The sequence below is a fragment of the Acinonyx jubatus genome, chromosome B1 (assembly GCF_027475565.1).
Source record: "Acinonyx jubatus isolate Ajub_Pintada_27869175 chromosome B1, VMU_Ajub_asm_v1.0, whole genome shotgun sequence".
Taxonomy (NCBI): Eukaryota; Metazoa; Chordata; class Mammalia; order Carnivora; family Felidae; genus Acinonyx; species Acinonyx jubatus.
In genome coordinates, this window is record NC_069382.1 from 78,546,453 (window position 1) to 78,565,056 (window position 18,604).

Genomic DNA, 18,604 nt, shown 5'->3' on the forward strand with positions numbered 1-18,604 from the left:
CATCTTCAGTTTAACTACACAAGTTCATTGGAACATTTTTTCCTCTTAATAGTTAAAAAAAAAAGAAATAAGTCCTATTTGTTTGTTTTCCTCTGCTTTTAAACTACTTGTAAATTTGCATCTTAGAAGTCCCTTGGGAGGGAACTTTTCCAAAAAGATCCTTTGGAAGACTGACCAAATTATTCTATTCAGGTTTCCTAGTAACTATATGAAGTAAAGCCAACCCAGAAAGTGTGGAAGTATGAACTCTGATTACTCCAACGTAGCCTCCCCCACTAAGGCTCTCGGGTTGACTGCAAGTCTATTGATAGCATTTTTCTGTTATTCTCTGCTTGGTTGTAATTCTTACTACTTCTACCACTGCATTGTTGGAGTATATTCCAAGAATGGCTTTAAAAATTGGGCACTAGCATACACTTTCAAAGGTACCTCTGACTAGATCAGTGTTAGAAACTGAGTCACTTTATATTTGAATAAAAGTGAATTTAATAATTAAAGTGGTTTTTTTTCAGAAGTTAAGTGAATTAGCATTGCTATTTCTATATAAATTAATTGTCACTTTTCAGGGCATGTCAGTTTATTCTCCATCTACTGTGTGTACATGTTCATAAGACCTTATAGTATTTAATGAAGAGATCCTTTTTAAGTATTGATAGCCACAAGAAAATTATACCATGTTTGATCTGTGTTAAAGAATCAAAGTCCAAGATCTTTGAATGGAACTTAGAATAAAAATGTAATTAGGTTACATCCCTGAAGTCTGATATATCTTTAAACAAGACTGCAAATGAAACTTTATTAGAGCTTCAAATGAATTATTTCATTGCCTTTTTTTTAAAATTCATTTTCTTCCCCTTCTCTTTCATGTCTGTGTTACTGACATTGCTGCTGTATTTTACCTATCTTTTTCAGGGTGTTTTAATTATTTACTGCTTAACGAGCAGCACAGAGAGGAAGCCTCATTCAGAGGTACCTGCTCTGCAGCACGTTTTTCTTTTTCAAAGCTTTGCAAGGGGGTCTTGAGTAGCTGCACCAAGCCCACAGTTCTTGCCACACTGAATAAACTGTTCTGGAGGCAGTATTTCCTCTAACTGTCTGAGAAGAGGCACTGCCCTAGAAACATCTCTTCAGAGGCCCCACTGACCAAGGGCGAAAGAGGTATTGGATGAAAGTTGGATGAAGTGTGCTGTTTCACTGGTGCCTTGAGTGGCTCTTAATATTGAAGGAGTGACACTGTGCCGTCATATTTAGTTTTAAAGCATTCCATGTAGCAGACTCATCCAGCTTCCCTCCCAATGGTAAGTCTGAAAAAAAAAAAAAAAAAACGTAAAAGGGCATGAAAACTTATTGGATATCTACGAGGCACCAGGCACCCTGCATGGCACCGCAGCTGTTTTCATGCCCTTTACAACCACTCCCTGAGGCTGGCATTGCTATCCTTGTTTCAGAGCACTTATTGGTGTGAAGGGTCCAGTTATATCATGGTGTTGAGGCTCAAACCTTGGTCTCTGCCTTTAAGGTCAAAAGTTGGACAGAGTTTCTAAAAAGGGGTCACTGGTTGGGGCGCCTGGGTGGCTCAGTCAGTTAAGCGTCCGACTTCGGCTTAGGTCATGATCTCACAGTTGGTGAGTTTGAGCCCTGCGTTGGGCTGTATGCTGACAGTTCAGAGCCTGGGGCCTGCTTCCGATTCTGTGTCTCCCTGTTTCTCTCTGCCCCTTTCCCACTCATGCTCTGTCTCTCTGCCAAAAGTAAACATTTAAAATAAATAAAAATGAATAAAAATAAAAATAAAAAGGGCTCAGTTGAGCAAGTGAAGCCACTGTGGGCTTTGGGCATCAGCTCTGCTGCATACTTGGTGTGTGGGTTGAGGAAAAGAAACACTGAGGCTCATTTCCCTCATCTCTAAAGATAGTAATACATATATGTATGGCAGCTACTGTCATGCTAGGCACATGGTGAGTGTGCAACTAACATTGCTTTTCTCCCTCCAGACTCACTTAAATAGATTATTTTCAGTTTGTTCAGTTTTTGTAGTATCCCAGATAGCACATGCTTATTATCAATCAAAACAGTGGTGTGTTAGGGGAAAGTTAATGCTCCCCTCACTCACTTCTATCTTCTCTAAGTTCATTGGTACTGGTACTTTGGTATATGTGCTTCCATACTTTGCTCCTCGCCCATATAAACATATGTACCTAATCAGAATGTGGTTTGCTTAAAATCATGAATGGTATATAATTCAAGTAAGAATTACATTGTTGATTAAGTCCAGCACAGTATGATTCATTAGTTGATCTAATATCAATACTGTCTTTATTTCTTCTCAGACTTTTAGACTTGTCAACACTTTTTACTTAATATTTTAAGATGGGGTGGCAACCATTAAAGTAAAACAATTTATTACACAAGGGATGGTCAACTTTGTAACCTCTACAATGGCTAGTAGTTACTCGTATTGTTTATACATTATAGAAGTGTTTTACATTTTTAAAAACTATTCCTGTAATTTTGAGACTTACAATTATTTAAGAACAAAGATGCCTAATGCTTAATCTTTAGAAACTACAAAACTTTGATAGAAACCAGTTATTTGAGGTTTATTACATCATAAAGCCGTCAAGCTTGTGTACCATTTCCATCACTGACCACAATTCACCTATCTAAAATCATAAACAACAATAATTAATATCAATTCCTTAAGAATATTTTAGAAGCGCAGGATAACCTTCTGGATTTTAAAAATTAACATAGTCATATTGCCAATATCACGGATAGACCCTCTGTGAGTTTCTCCCACACCTGTCTTGCTGTCTTCCTGGGATCCCTTTCATTGTCTGGTTTAGTGACCCATAGTTTTTAATAGGGATATGGTAGCATTCCTATCATGTCCATATGAAATCTTTGTTCAAAATGATAAAGGAGATTTTCCATTTTTTTTTAAATAGCCTCTCAAATGTCTTCTAGGTATCCCAAAGTAGCTACTCAAAAGTTATGGGCACATTTTCTTCCTGGTTTATTAGGGATGTTGTTGAGTTACAGAACAAAATCTTTGTTTTCCAGCTTTCTATTTTGCAGTGGTATGCAGTGGGTTATAGTCAGAACAAATCTCCTCTGACAAGAGATAAACCCTTGCAAGTGATAGTTTCCACTGGGAAGTGTGACAAGCCCTTAACTATTTCAGCATGTATAGTGACGTTATAATTATCATAATTGAATGTAAAAACCTAAAGATGATATAAATTGTTCGTGCAGTTAAACTGAAATGGGAAGCAATGTCTTTTGTTTTTACAAAAGAGCAATAACATTTTTCTCTTTTTGCTACTGTTCAATATTGCTCCTAGCAGATTTTATGTCTACATTGTATGGAATAGTAACTTAATGCCAAAGATGTCCAGTAGCTCCAGATTAAAATGTAATATAATATACATAAAGCTTTATTGTTCCTTTAGGTTGTTGTTTTAAGCTAAAGTGGAATATTTCCCTAAATTCCTCAACAAATGTGCCCAATTTACAACTAAATATGCTTAAGACTTATACCAGTGCTGCTGAAGAAACAAGCCTTATGGACCTGTCAAATGATTTTCATGCAATTGTTTCTGTAGCATTATTTTTACTGGCAAATGTACAAGTTGATAGAAAAGGAAATAATTAGCTACTTTCAGAATTGCTGATGCACGGAACTAAAGGAGCCCAGTCTGTGCGTCTTAGAGATTGTGACATTTTAAATTACCTGAATAATACCGGGAGCCATCTTTGGACGTAATTAACACCTTGCCTAATTACTGTCAGGTCTAGACAGAGTCACACTTTATTTATGAAATATTATTTTATTCAGACTTGCTTTCACCCTTATTATATTGCAAAGTTTAGATTTGTGTGCTGTTTTCTTAAGTGGAGCAACTTCTTTTTTTTTTTTTCTTTTTTCTTTTCCCTCCCCCTTCAAGTAATCAATGCACTGCTGAATGAGTTCATTTTAATGCACTCAATCATGCCTCTAATGTTCGTAGCTTACGGGCGCAAGCATCAGTAATGCAGGAATGTTATATGGCTTTAGTTTGGGCCATTTCATAAAATATTCATGGAATCAAAAATGTGCATCAAAATAGCGGCTGGGAGAATTACATTTATGTTCCTGCTTTTATGGCAGCTTCACATTTAAACCCATTTGTGTTAATATCTAGTCAATCTTCCTACTTTAAAAAAAAACTAAAATGGGAGAGATCATATACATTCTCTTTTGCTTAATATTTGTTCTAGACATCTGCTGTGATACCACAAATATCTATAAACTTTCAGAGATGTTGTGAGGGAAGAGGGGTAAGCAACAATTTGGATAATACCCAAATATATAAAGTCTAATTTTCTGTACATAGCGTTTGTCTTCACATCCTACCAAGCATTTTGCAGTTTACCACATTGTTTGGGTTTTGTTTGTATTTTTAAATAAATGGATGGATTTCTTGCTTGTGTGGGCTCTAGGTAAAGTGAGACTCCTTTGTAACAGTTTTATTTTGAATGTACTTTCCTTTAGGTGAAAAACTATAAGCACATACCAACCTCCTTATTTATGTAGATGTCATGTAATTGTTTACAAAAAACAACAATAACAACTGAGTCTTAGGATATCTCTATCCATACCTGGACACTCTCGTTTTAAACATTTGTTCAGTGTATCTCCTAAGTGTTTCCTGGTAGTACTTCATATGACTGAGTAAACTGATTACTAACGGTATTAGTAGAGGACCATTTGACTCCCTCTAACCAAACATTTTGGCTCCATGTTCTTCCTTGATTCACTTGAAATATTAGTGAACTCTCTAGAGTTTTGCTTAGCATAAAACCATGCATTCCATGCACTTAGTTGAGTGCTAGTTGTCTTCCTTACTGAGGTTACTTCTGTGATCTCTGTTACACACGACGATAGTGAAGATTTGCTGGAACATGAGAAAGCTCAGGTACCCCCAAAGACCTTTCACATCGATGACTATTCCCGAGGACTTCTCTTTTGTCTCCTGCTTTCAGTGAACTTTTACTTTTGTGGTACCTTGGTGCAGTCCTTCTTCTCCCTGCCCTCTTCTTCATTGGAAAATAATGTTACCACTTGATAATTCCAGTTGTCTAGACACTTGTCCTTCTGCAAGATTGGTTGTAAGATCTGGTAATCTCAGCTGGTTCCGGTGTTTAAAGTTTATATGGTAACAAAAGGTAGACTGTATATGAACACTTTAAAGAAGTTACAAAGAGATGAGCGAAGAAACTGGTTCATGATCTTCATTTGTTTTTATGTTTTGCTTTGTTGAAGTGACCACCATCATGATAGCCCTATATAATATTTCTCTCAAGTACATTAAATTTAATTTTTTTTGAGATAAAACAGGATGCATTGTCTTAATAAATATGTAGTCTTTTTTTTAATGCTTATTTTTTTGAGAGACAGAGAGAGAGAGGAGAGAATGAGTGGGGGAGGGGCAGAGAGAAAGAGGGAAACACAGAATGTGAAGCAAGCCCCAGGCTCTGAGCTGGCAGCACAGAGCCTGACATGGAGCTGGAACTCAGGAACTGTGAGATCATGACATGAGCCAAAGTTGGAAGCTTAAATGACTGAGCCACCCAGGCGCCCCTATCCAGTCTTAATATTAATTTGGTCTTTACCCAGAAAGCAAGAAAATCTTTAAAATCCTATTCACAGTTGAAAATATAAATTAAATGGAAATGTTTCCATTATTAATCATGCTTAAAGGGGAATACTCTCATATTTAAATTACTGTGCCCCCTTCATAGTATAGACTCTATTTTAACATTTTAAAATCAAATGTACCATATTATAGTATGCACTTGAAAATTCTGACAAGCCTTTAGAAATTGTAGCCAAGTCTTTTGTGTGCTTATGGTAATTTGGATCAAATCCTTACTGGCTTATTTACTGGTCTGTTTGCCACCAAATAACTTTAGAAATGCATCTCTACATCTGAGAAGGACTGGAAAACTCTACTTTCTCTGTTTAGGCACTTTGGTTTAAAACAGAATTCCCAGTGATCTCATCTGTGGCAGTGGTTAAAAAAGAGGAAGTGAATCTATGAATAGCTAGATGTGGCCACAGCTAAGTCTGGGCCACTCTAGGAATTCCAGGTGCTCCATGGATATCACCACATGGTTTATGGGACAGATGGGAATTTAGATAAAGGATGCATAGATGCTTATACATCAAACTCCTTCAGAAAAAACAATCAGAAGTACATCAGGGTCTAAGATCTGTTCTTTTATGTTACAGATCACCTGCAATTGCCTGAATAGAGTCAAAGAATTATAGAAATGGAAGAAACGAGAAATCATATAAACCCTAACATTGTTTTTAACTTGAGAGATTTATATCCAGAAAATATAACTTACTCTACCCAAGTCTCCCAACTCTTGGTTTGGTGACTAGCACCTAATATGGTGAGCCAAGCAGTATGGGTTTTTGATGATTCTGGGTGTAAATCCAAAATACCACTTTTTAGCTATTTGAGTCATTTAACCTTTGTGAACCTCAGTTACCTCTTAGTGTAAAAGCAATAATCGTATTTACTTCATCAGTTTTTGGAAGGTTAAATAAGATAGTGTATGAAGAAAAAAAAATCTTCCATCTTGATGAGGACCCAGTAGGCCTTCAGGAAAGAGTACCTTCCTGTTCTCTTTCACTCGAGCATCTTGGACCAGGCTCCTTCATCATGGGAGACTATAAGTTTATTCTTCTGAGAGTTGAACCTTGGCCAATAATCATGACCTAAGTAGTACACTGATATGAGGCCTCAAATCTTCAGCAAAAATCAAACTCAACCTCATTCCGAGGTTGCCTGCCATAGTAACCAACTGAAACAAATGTCCCCCAGGCCCCCTTTACTTCATTTCTGCTTAGACAGCCTGTCCAGGATGCTGAATAGTGCCAATAACATAGACAGGAGTCTGACTGTTATGGAATACAAAGACATAGCCCCCACCTTTTCTCCACTCTTCCTTACCTTCACCCCCTCTCCATTTCCTCCATCTCTCCTTTCCCTACTTTCTACCCTTCCCTCCCTCCCCCTGCCTCTTCTTTCTGCTCCCTTGTAGATGAAATCTTGGACATGGCCATCAGTTCTTAGAATACTATTTACATCTTTATGCCTCATTTGCATCTCATTGTAATTAGTTGAGTTATCCAGTGCTTCACCTCCTGGCTGTCCTCCTGGAATTCTTAGTGAATCTGTTATTTTATAACACAAGTTTGGATCCTCTTTCCATCTGGTTACTGTGTGTAACCACAGATGCCATTAGGTCCTTGCTAGCCTCCTTACAGTCCCAATTTTTTTTCTGGAACTATCTGGTTTACTCACAGTTTCCTGTATCTATCTTTCCCTATTCACATGGCCAAAGAGAAATATGTACTTGTACTTTATGAGTAGATGGAAGCTGGATAGAAAAAAAAAAAGAACAACTCTGATATACATCTTTCTAGGAATACAGAGCTATACTTTACAGGCAGAAATATAGTTAACAGAGGAAACATAACACACATATATGTCAGTGCTCCATTTGAGTTAAAAAAAAAAAGATGGTCATGGGTATTTGGAGAAAGGGGTTTCTAGTGAGAGGTGCTATAGGAGAGACATGAGAAACTGCCTGCTCTTGTGGGAAGTAAGAGAAAAATTGTTGGTTAAATGTGAGGAGAGATTAGAGCAATGAACTTGAACTTTGAGTATTTGCATCAAAATGAAAAAGGATTGGACATTATTTTAAAAATAGCTTTTATCAGGGGCACCTGGGTGGCTCAGTTGGTTAACTGTCTGACTTTGGCTCAGGTCATGATCTGGCAGTTTGTGAGTTCGAGCCCTGCATCGGGCTCTGTGCTGACAGCTCAGAGCCTGGAGCCTGCTTAGGATTCTGTGTCTCCTCCTCTTTCTGCCCCTTCCATGCTCATGCTCTGTCTCTCTCTCTGTCTCTCAATAATGAATAAACGTTAAAAAAAATTTAAAAAATAGCTTTTATCATATATTTTATTACAAAATAAGCATATTTTGATGATAGAAACATTAGAAAATGCCAATAATCAGAAAGGATAAAGAAACCATCCATTACCCACAAAATACTGATAATGCCTTGTAAATATTTTCTGATGTTTTCCAGTATTATCACAAACACCTATACATGTGATGAAATGCTTTCCTATAGTATCATGTTTATGGCTTAGTAGTCTTTTACCATGTGAAAATTTCATAATACAAGTTGCTAAACATCTCTGCCATACACATTCCCCTCTCTCTGTATGTATCTTTGCTGACATGCCCTCCTTCTACACGGTGCAACAGGGGCTCAGACTGGGCACGTCTTTACTCCTTTTTTTTACAGATTATTTGCTGATTGCCCACCTGTGTTGTATTTCTTTGTGAATGTCATTCTTATTTATGTGTGTATTCTTTATTACTTAAGTACTAATTTTGATAGCAAATTCAGGGCAGAAATAGGGGGACATTATATGCAGGAGTCATGGCAGTGGCTTCAGTATCCTGTATTATCTAACCTGTGATATCTAGTGAAACCTAAGTTAAGAAACTATATTGAGCCTGTTAAGACCTGCATTGGCTAATTTAATTAGCCATGGCAATATTGTTAATAAAGACTCAACTGCATCTTTTGCAGGGAGAGTAAGCTATACTTAGAGAATACTCTGTGTCAGCTATTGAACATGCATTGATTCACTTCTCACAATAACACTTTGAATAGTTACATCATCATCCTATTTTGCAGAAGAATTAAACTCTAGCACAAAGAGGGTAGTAATTAGCCTGAGGCTAAACAGCAAAAAGGGTAAGGCTGGGATAGGAACTCAGTTTGGCCGCTTGTAACCTGCACCCCCTCTTAAACACTACTGTTGGAATGCCTACATACAAGTACCTTTCCAGCTAATTTCAATTTGGGTGGCTCCAATGCCATAAGAGTATTTGGACTCCAAGATATCGTGAGGATTTTCACAAGGCAATTCGCATGTGAAATACAATCGATCCACAGCGTGGAACTGCAAACTACCCTTCCAGAGGTATGCTTGTTCCTATTTCAAGGAGCAAAATGACTTGTAACTTATGGAAGTTAATATGGAGTTTTGGCTTTGAGAAGAAATATTTTAAACTGTATTATAAAATTTAATCCAGAAATGCAGTTAAGTGGTATTTTAATTATGAAAAACTAAATGGAATATACAAATGCCTCTATAATAATTGAATTTGAAATTTGTAACAGACACATCCTTTCTCAAGATACCTGAATTCTTCCTGGGAATGAAACAGCTGCTGTCTGTTGAAAAAGTAGTGTAGGAAAGTGGTTGAGAATATGGGCTCTGGAATCAGACTGCCTGGATAGATTACCCCACTAAATATGCAATCATGGGCAAGATGCTTTTTTCAGAAAAGTTTATTTATTTATTTTGAGAGAGAGAGCACAAGCAGGGGAGGAACAGAGAAGGAGGGAGAGAGAGAATCCCAAGCAGGCCACGCATGGTTAGTGCACAGTCCATTGTGGGGCTTAAACTCACAAAACATGAGATCATGACCTGAGCTGAAGTCAAGAGTGGGACACTTAACCGACTGAGCCACCCAGGCGCCCCCATGGGCAAAATTCTTAACCTCATTTTCTCTTCTGTTAAGTGGAATCATAACAATCCCTATTTCACAGGAGTGTTTTTGAAGATTAAATGAGAAATTCATATAAAGCACATAGTACATTTCCTTTCATAAGTAATGTTAAATAAAGGTTATCTAATACCATTGCTATTAGTAATTACAACTGGGTTTTCACACCATTTCTAAACATGTGTAATCCTAGTCAATTTCTGCACGCCAGAATACATCCCTCCAGCAGATGTTCATCCAAAATCATTGCTGAATCTGAGGTCCAAATTGGGAGAGCTCCTTTCCCAGCTTACATCCTCTTCATCCTTAGAAATTCGTAACTGTATTCCATGGTTTCTACTTCCCTTTCATTGTAACACATAAGATATATACAAAATTTTTGAAAATATGTTCTGGCCTGTGGTTTGTATTTATGAATGGCTTTTATTCTTCAGGTCAGCTTCTGGAAGCTGCTGAGCATTATGAAGCATTCCATCAATTGACGCAAGGGCGGATATGGAAGGATGAGACAGGCCGCTTTCTCAACTTGTTGGCCTGTGAGAGTCTCCTGAGGACTTACAGATTACTCTCAGACAAAATGCTAGAAAATAAAGAATACAAACAGGCCATCAGAATTCTAATAAAAGCTTCTGAAATAGCTAAAGAAGGTGGGTGGAAAAGAACACTCTCACATTGCTTCCTTTAATGGGCAGGCGCTGCTTCTCCCAAGAGTGAAGTAAAAATCGTCAAGTGTTTGGGTGATTATTTCCTATGAAATGCAAAGACAAATGCCATCAATATACTTTCAAATTTCACTGTAAAACAGAGGAGCCTTAGTGCTGACAACAAGAAACCCATTAATTTCTTGAAAGCTTTGTCTCCAAAATTACAACCCTCTGGGAATAGTGTTATAAAACAATGAACCTATAATGAGAAGGTAAGGTCATTTGCAAAAGTTAAGTGTGTGTGTGTGTGTGTGTGTGTGTGTGTGTGTGTGTGGCCATATATTTCTTTCAATCTGAGAGAACTTTCATTGTTTGTAAATTCCCTATTGTCAGGTAATAGGGAAGATAATGATAAATATGTAGTTAAGAGTAACAGGAAAATAGAATGCTATTATATTTTGGACCTCTGCCTGTCAAAGTTTGGCCTCTGCACTGGCATCATCAGCATCACCAGAAGCTTCTGGAAAAAAAAGCAGCATCTCAGGCTCCACCCCAGACCTATTGCTTCAGCATCTGCAGGCTAGCAAGTTCCCCTGGTGATGCATACGCACACTTACAGCAGTAAAAAATGCTTTCATGAGAGCTTATCATATCCTTAATATTCTATATCATTTGTATATGTATAAGATATAAAGAAAAAATTTGGAACACATACTCATAAGCTTTTACTTTGTGAAATGTGAAGATATTTTATTACCGTAATTTATCAATGGAGTAGACTTCATGATGGAGAAAAAGATGCTGTGCTCTTTAAAGTGTATTAGCTTGAAGATGTATTTAATTGATTAGTTTATCAAGTACCATATGGTTTATTTGGAATAAGCAGGACCGAATTTCTGGTTGTGATTTTAATTTTCTAAAGAGTAAAAGTTAACATCTTATTCTGTTACTTCTTTTTAATGGTATTAGAATACTTATAAGAAATAACCCTCATTGAAAGACATATCCCATTGAATGAACTGCTTTTGAGTGACTGGTGATCTAGTACTTTCCCCAAAGGGGTAAAAACTGACATAAACAGTTAGCTCTTAGATGAATTTCAGCAGCTAACCTTAGTCACATAGAAAGTTATGTGGAATTTCAATGTAAAGTAATTTACCAATTAGGAAAAGGTATTTTGCTTTAGGTTCACATTTGCTAAATGATTGTAAGGCAGTTTACAAAGAAAGGAAGTCTCCGAGGGTCTCTTCCCAAAGTCAGTGTCTCCCTGGCAGTCTCCTCCTTTTCAAAAGAATCTTTTGCTTTCCCAAGGACAGATAAAGAAGAGGGGAAATCTTCTTATGCTTATGTAATAATTTTTTAACATCTTTTAACACTCATAAATATTTGCCCCTATACTTTCCATGTAACAAAGTAGATAGGTTAAGGGTTGGCACAGTGTCTTACAGAGCTCTGACAACAGCTGAACGCCCTGGGACAAAGCCTTTCTTCTTACTGTTACCTCCTCCTACTTTGGTTAGGGAGCCTGAAGCAGCAAACTGACAATTGCCTGCATAAGGCATGCCTCCCACACTGGTTTATGTAATATTTAAGGAGCAGTGACATCCACTGTGGGCCAACTCTTTTACTAGGGCACCTTGGTATAATACACAAGTATAACACTGACTATACTCTTAATTGTATATTCTATTATTTTCCTATTTCAGTCATTCATTGGTCTTTATTACATTCACAGAGTTGTACAACCAGAAACACTAACTCGGTACTCGCTAGAAGTCACTCTCCATACTTTCCTTTTCCTCTCTGCTAGCGACCATTAATCTACTTTCTGCCTCTATGGATTTACCTGTTCCAGAAAGTTCATATAAATGGAATCATACAATGTGTGCCCTTTGTGTCCAGCTGCTTTCACTTAGTGTAATGTTTTCAACGTTCATCCATCTTGCAGCATATATTACTACTTTGTTCCTTTTTATGGCCAAATAATATTACATTGTATGCTTTTATCATATTTTCTTTATCCATTCATCAGTTGCTGAACATTTGTGTTATTCCCACTTTTGTCAATTATGAATAATGCTGCTATGAGCACTTGTGTACAAGTTTTCAATTCTTTTGTCTCTAGACCTAGAAGTGGAATTGCTGGGTCACATGGTAACTCTATGTTTAACTTACGGAGGAGATGGCATGGAGTTTTCCCAAGTAGCTGCCCGATTTCACATTCCTACCGGCAATGTGTAAGGGTTTAGTTACCCTTACACACCCTTACAATGTGTAAGGGTAAAGTTTATCTACTTTCTCACCATCACTTCTTGCTGTCCTTCTTGTTTATAGTCATCTTAGCAGGTATAAAATGGTGTGTCATGGTGTATTTAATTTGCATTTCCTTGTGCGCTAATGATGTTGAGCATCTTTTCGTGTGCTGATAGGTCATTTGTATATCTTCTGTGCGGAAATGTCTATTCAGATTCTTTGTCCATTTTCAGTTGGATTGTCTTTTTATTATTGAGTTGTTTTAAATATTCTTTATATATTCCAAGTGCAAGTCCTTCATCACTTATATGACTTGAAAATGGTGGGTTTTCTTTTCACTTTCTGATGGTATCTATTTGAAGTACAAGTTTTTAATTTTGGTGAAGTAAAAAATAATCCATTTTTTGTTTTGTGGATTCACTTTGTTAATATTTTGTTGAGGCTTTTCATGTCTATATTCATAAGAGATCTTGGTTTGTAGTTTTCTTATGATGTCTTTATCTGGTTTAATGTCAAAATAATACTGGCTTCATAGAATGATTTGGGAAGTGTTTTCTCCTAACTTTTGGAAGAGTGTGAAAACTCGGTATTGATTATTCTTTAAATATTTGGTAGAATTCACCAATGAGGCCCTCTGAGCCTAGAATTTTCTATGTGGATAATAGTTTGATTACTAATTCAATTTCTTTACATATGGATTTATTCTGATTTACTGTTTCTCCTTGAGTCAATTTCAGTAGTTTATGCCTTTGTAGCAGTTTGTCTATTTCATCTAGTTTGTCTAATTTATTGGTATGCAATTTCCATAATATTCCCTTTTTTATTTCTGTAAAGTGTGTACTGATCTTCCCTCTTTCATTCCCTATTTTAGTAACTTGAGTCTTCTTTCTTTTTTTCTTTGTTCAGTCTAACTTTAAGGGTTAGTCAATTTTATTGACCTTTTCAATGAAACAATTTTTGGTGTTGTTGATTTTCTCTGTTGTTTTTCTAGTCTTTATTATTTCCTTCCTATATATATTATAAAGACTCTAGTTTTTGTTTTTCCTTCCTCCCGTTTGCTTTGGGTTTAGTTAGCTCTTCTTTTTCTAGTTTTATAAGATGGAAAGATGTTCCTTATTTTTTAAAATAGGCACTTGTAACTATACATGTCCCTTTATGCAATGCCTTAGCTGGATCCCCTAAGTTTTGGGTTGTTGTTTTTTCATTTTCATTCACTTCAAAGTATTATCCAGTTTACCTTCTGATTTCTTCTTTGATCCACTGGTTATTTAAGAGTGTGTATAGGGGGTACCTGGGTGGCTCAGTCGGTTAAGCATCCGACTGTTGATTTCAGCTCAGGTCATGATCTCGTGGTTTGTGAGTTCTAACCCCACATCAGGCTCTGTGCTGACAACTCTCAAGTAAATAAATAAATAAACATGAAAAAAATTAAAAAAAAAAGAGTGTGTTTAATTTCCACATCCTTGTGAGTCTCCCAAATGTTTTGTTATCTATTCTCAATTTCATTCTCTTGTGAATACCATCTTCTCAGTTGGATTTCCCACCCTGATAACTGCATTTAATACTGAAACCTGCTTTTTTCTCTTTACCCCCACTTAGCACTCTCAATTCCTCTTATCCTGCTGTAATTTTTTTCTCCTGGAGCACCTATCACCATACAATTTACTGCATAATTTTACTGTGTTAATTTATTTTGTATCTCTTTCTGTCCCTTCCCTCTAAAATGTAAGCTCTCCAAGGACAGAGAATATTTCTGGTTAATTTACTGGTGTATTCCAAATTCTTATAGCTGTGCCTGACACAGAATAGATCCTCAAAAAATATTCAGTGAACAAATGAATCAGTGAATATGTTAGCCAAATAACAAATGGAAGTTTTAAGACACATTTTAATGGAACATTTGAGTTATTCCCAAACACAATGTCTCTATCCATTAGACCCCCATAACCCTCTCTTTAGATTTGCTATAAGCATACCAGTATAAGAATGGACAATGTAGGTCTTGAAAATAAAACATAGTATTTCCTTTAACATGAATGATTATTGATTTGGATAGCAAGGCCAATACTAATGTAACTCACTCAAATAAACTACATAATATAAATAGTATTTTGCCCTTTTATCCTTTGGTATATGTGTCATTCAACTTTAATAATGCTAACATTTTCCTCCATTATTTTATGCTTTCACTTTATCTTGATTGTGTTTCAATTAGTAAGTAGGAAAAGTTCTCATGCTTAAATCCTATTTTAAAACTAATATTTAGTGTGACTTGACTGTTCCAATTAGCTACCTCAAAATCTTTTTATCAACAAGGGTCAACTTTTCTTTTCTTTTCTTTTCTTTTCTTTTCTTTTCTTGGCTGCCCTTTACATATAATTGGGTCCAAATGGTGATACTATATCAGCACATGCCACTGTTGGTACTTTAACACAGTGACAACATTTAATAGATCAAGTGCAAATTATAAATAATCAACTTTTAATTATCCAAAAGTCAACTTCCCCTGATAGCCTCTCCCTCCTACCCCATCTTTCCCTTCCTTAGTCCCATCCCTAACCTCAGCACCCATAAACTTATAGCAGAGAAAGAGCACCCAGCTAAACTATTAAGAGTTGAAATTCCCAAGACTGGATCACTGGCATCATCAACTCTGCTGAGGTGAGATCTTGAGGGTATTATTCTCTGCAATCAGTGAAATTGCTAAGAATAATAATAATAACACTGTCATTGGCATTTGCCATCCTGTTTTCTTATAGTCTTTCAGTTGAGCCACTGCTTCACAAGTGGTAATTCAAATATTCTTTTAATGTTTATTTATCTTTGAGAGAGAGAGAGAGAGAGACAGAGCATGAGCAGGGGAGGGGCAGAGAGGGAGGGAGACACAGAATCTGAAGCAGACTCCAGGCCCCGAGCTGTCAGCACAGAGCCCGATGTGGGGCTTGAACCCACAGACCGTGAGATCATGACCTGAGCTGAAGCCGGATGGACGCTTAACCCACTGAGCCACCCAAGTGCCCCCACAAGTGGTGATTCAGTGAGTGGTAAGAGTGAATGCAGTATGGAGAGCTGTGAGCTCCTGCTGAAGTCTCTCATGGTTGGAGTGCAGAGTTCAGGGGTAGATCTACCAGCATTTGTATTACCCAGGAGTTAGGTAACACTAAAAGCCAAAAAGTAGAAAAAGGACGGTATTCTTTTTAAAAGTAAAAGCCTTTAATGGTTCTTGTAAGCCCATTAGATTTATATGTTACATTTAGCATATAAATGTAAATAAATTATGTATTTATTAGGTGGTATGATGTATGTCTCATTGAAGCACATTACACGTCTACACATAATTGCTTTGGAAAGAAGATGTTTATAATTCCTGGAATAAAACACATTCACAGAAATTAGAAAGACTAGATTCCTTTGAAAAGATGATGAAAAGCATTACCAGTCATTAGCAAAGAAAAAATGTGTTTGGATTTCAAAATATCTATGGAATGGTGTACCAAGATGTCAGTCATTTTCACTCAAGTTTTAACCGATAGCTTTTAAATTGAACCTAATCAAAACAGTAATTCCTTAATTTGCTAATTGTATGCCCTGTAGAAACTTCACTGCATGTCTGTCTCTCTGTGTATATGTGTTTGTGCACTATGGAAAGCAATACCCTTTACCAATTATTTCCTGTATGTATAGTAGCTATGCAGGATGGCTTTAAGTCTTTATGGGTGCAACAGTATGGAAATTACATAGGAATGCCTAACTAATATTACTAAGCTGTATGTGTATGTAGAGGAAAATGCCTCTTAAATACATTGCTAATGCACCTTTCTCTAACATTTGTGACTCAGGTAAATTATATTAACATCAGCCTTTTAAAACTGGCACATAGTTAGGCTTCAGGGATTGTTCACAAATCTGTACACTTTGTTACAACTTTCTACTGTCTTAAAAAATGAAGATTCTGTTTGTTGTAATGGGCTTCTTTCATTCCATGGCAATGTTTCTACATTTTCAACTTTAGGAAGTGACAAAAAGATGGAAGGGGAAGCTTCCTATTACTTGGGCTTAGCACACCTAGCTGCTGAAGAGTATGAAACAGCACTAACAGTAAGTTGAAGTAAACTTGTAATCATTGCTACTTTTAGTTTTTATTTTATTGTGTTTATTTTATTTTATTATATGTTGTTACAAATGCAGCAGAAATGGGTGGACCTGTATGTATTTAGAGAGACTAAAGCAGAATAGCAATTCTAGAAGCAGAAAAAAAATGGTTTTATTGTTTATAGTTAAGTAATGTATAATCAATTAGCATGAAGTGCTTTAGGATATATAAAAGTTAAATATGTGGAGTAAAGGGACCCTCTGTGCTCACTCCCCATATCATTGAGGACAACAGGATATGGGTTTAAATGATAGCAAAAAGTAAATAGAAAGAAAGAAAGAAAGAAAGAAAGAAAGAAAGAAAGAAAGAAAGAAAGAGCCAAATTACAGTAAACTTATGATTTGGGAAATTTTGCTTTAAAAAAGACTAGGGTTGTTAAGCAATTGAGCGAATTGCATTGCTGTGGACCTTTAGTTGGAGGTTGGGGAGGCAGCAAAGGTGGAGATCACTGTTAGTTATCTGAGAAGTAGCCTGCTTCATGATAAAAATAAGTGCTTGCCTATTTTATGATGAGACTTCTTGTGTTTGGCTAAAATAAACAAAAAGTGTCAAGAAATATCTTTTCTGTATTATAACAAATCTTTTCCTTCATTTTTGTCTTACCTCTAATATATTTCAAGCCTCCTATTTCATTTCACATATCACTCTTGTAATAATTTTATCTGATACATGATATTGGCTTTATATTCAGCTTTGAGAATTTCTCATTTGCTGATTTAGATAATCATGCTAAGTAGAATTCTTACATTTGGGCTAGATATGTTTCTCTGTCACCCTTAAAATTGGGACATCATGGGGAACTTGGGTTTTTCCAGATAACTCTTCTGCTTAATAATTTTTGGTTAAAATTACATACATTCAGCAAAGCTGTGTTCCAGGTACTTTGGGGAGCACAGAGGCCAACACTTCCCTTTAGGAGCTAATTTAATAAAGGTGGCCAACTTGTAAACACAACTATAGTTCAAAGCAGGATGAACAGGGGTTTTCTTTTTTTATGTCATTTTATTTTATTTTATTTTATTTTATTTTATTTTACTTTATTTTATTTTATTTTATTATTTTCTTTATTAATTGATTAATTTATTTATTTTTATTAAATACATGAAATCTATTGTCAAATTGGTTTCCATACAACACCCAGTGCTCCTCCCAAAAGATGCCCTCTTTAATACCCATCACCCACCCTCCTCTCCCTCCCACCCCCCATCAGCCCTCAGTTTGTTCTAATTTTTTAAGAGTCTCTTATGCTTTGGCTCTCTCCCACTCTAACCTCTCTCTTTTTTTTTCCTTCCCCTCCCCCATGGGTTTCTGTTAGTTTCTCAGGATCCACCTAAGAGTGAAAACATATGGTATCTGTCTTTCTCTGTATGGCTTATTTCACTTAGCATAACACTCTCCAGTTCCATCCACGTTGCTACAAAAGGCCATATTTCATTCTTTCTCATTGCCACGTAGTACTCCATTGTGTATATAAACCACAATTTCTTTACCCATTCATCAGTTGATGGACATTTAGGCTCTTTCCGTAATGTGGCTATTGTTGAGAGTGCTGCTATAAACATTGGGGTACAAGTTCCCCTAAGCATCAGTACTCCTGTATCCCTTAGGTAAATTCCTAGCAGTGCTACTGCTGGGTCATAGGGTAGGTCTATTTTTAATTTTTTGAGGAACCTCCACACTGTTTTCCAGAGCGGCTGCACCAATTTGCATTCCCACCAACAGTGCAAGAGGGTTCCCGTTTCTCCACATCCTCTCCAGCATCTATAGTCTCCTGATTTGTTCATTTTGGCCACTCTGACTGGCGTGAGGTGATATCTGAGTGTGGTTTTGATTTGTATTTCCCGAACAGGGGTTTTCTGAGTGCAGAGGTTAAGAGTGGTTGGTTCCAACACTGAAGATCAGGGAGGTTG

General features: G+C 36.6%; 1 protein-coding gene across 6 annotated transcripts in view; it reads left to right on the forward strand.

The window, feature by feature from the left end:
* The window catches only part of TTC29 (tetratricopeptide repeat domain 29), a 658,543-nt gene that overhangs the window by 497,986 nt on the left and 141,953 nt on the right, over positions 1-18,604 (forward strand). For all 6 annotated transcript variants that reach the window (XM_053216892.1, XM_053216893.1, XM_053216894.1 and 3 more), the window contains 2 exons: positions 10,079-10,291; positions 16,554-16,639. In XM_053216892.1, coding sequence (XP_053072867.1) covers positions 10,079-10,291; positions 16,554-16,639 — 299 coding nt within the window. The remainder of the gene's footprint in view (positions 1-10,078; positions 10,292-16,553; positions 16,640-18,604) is intronic.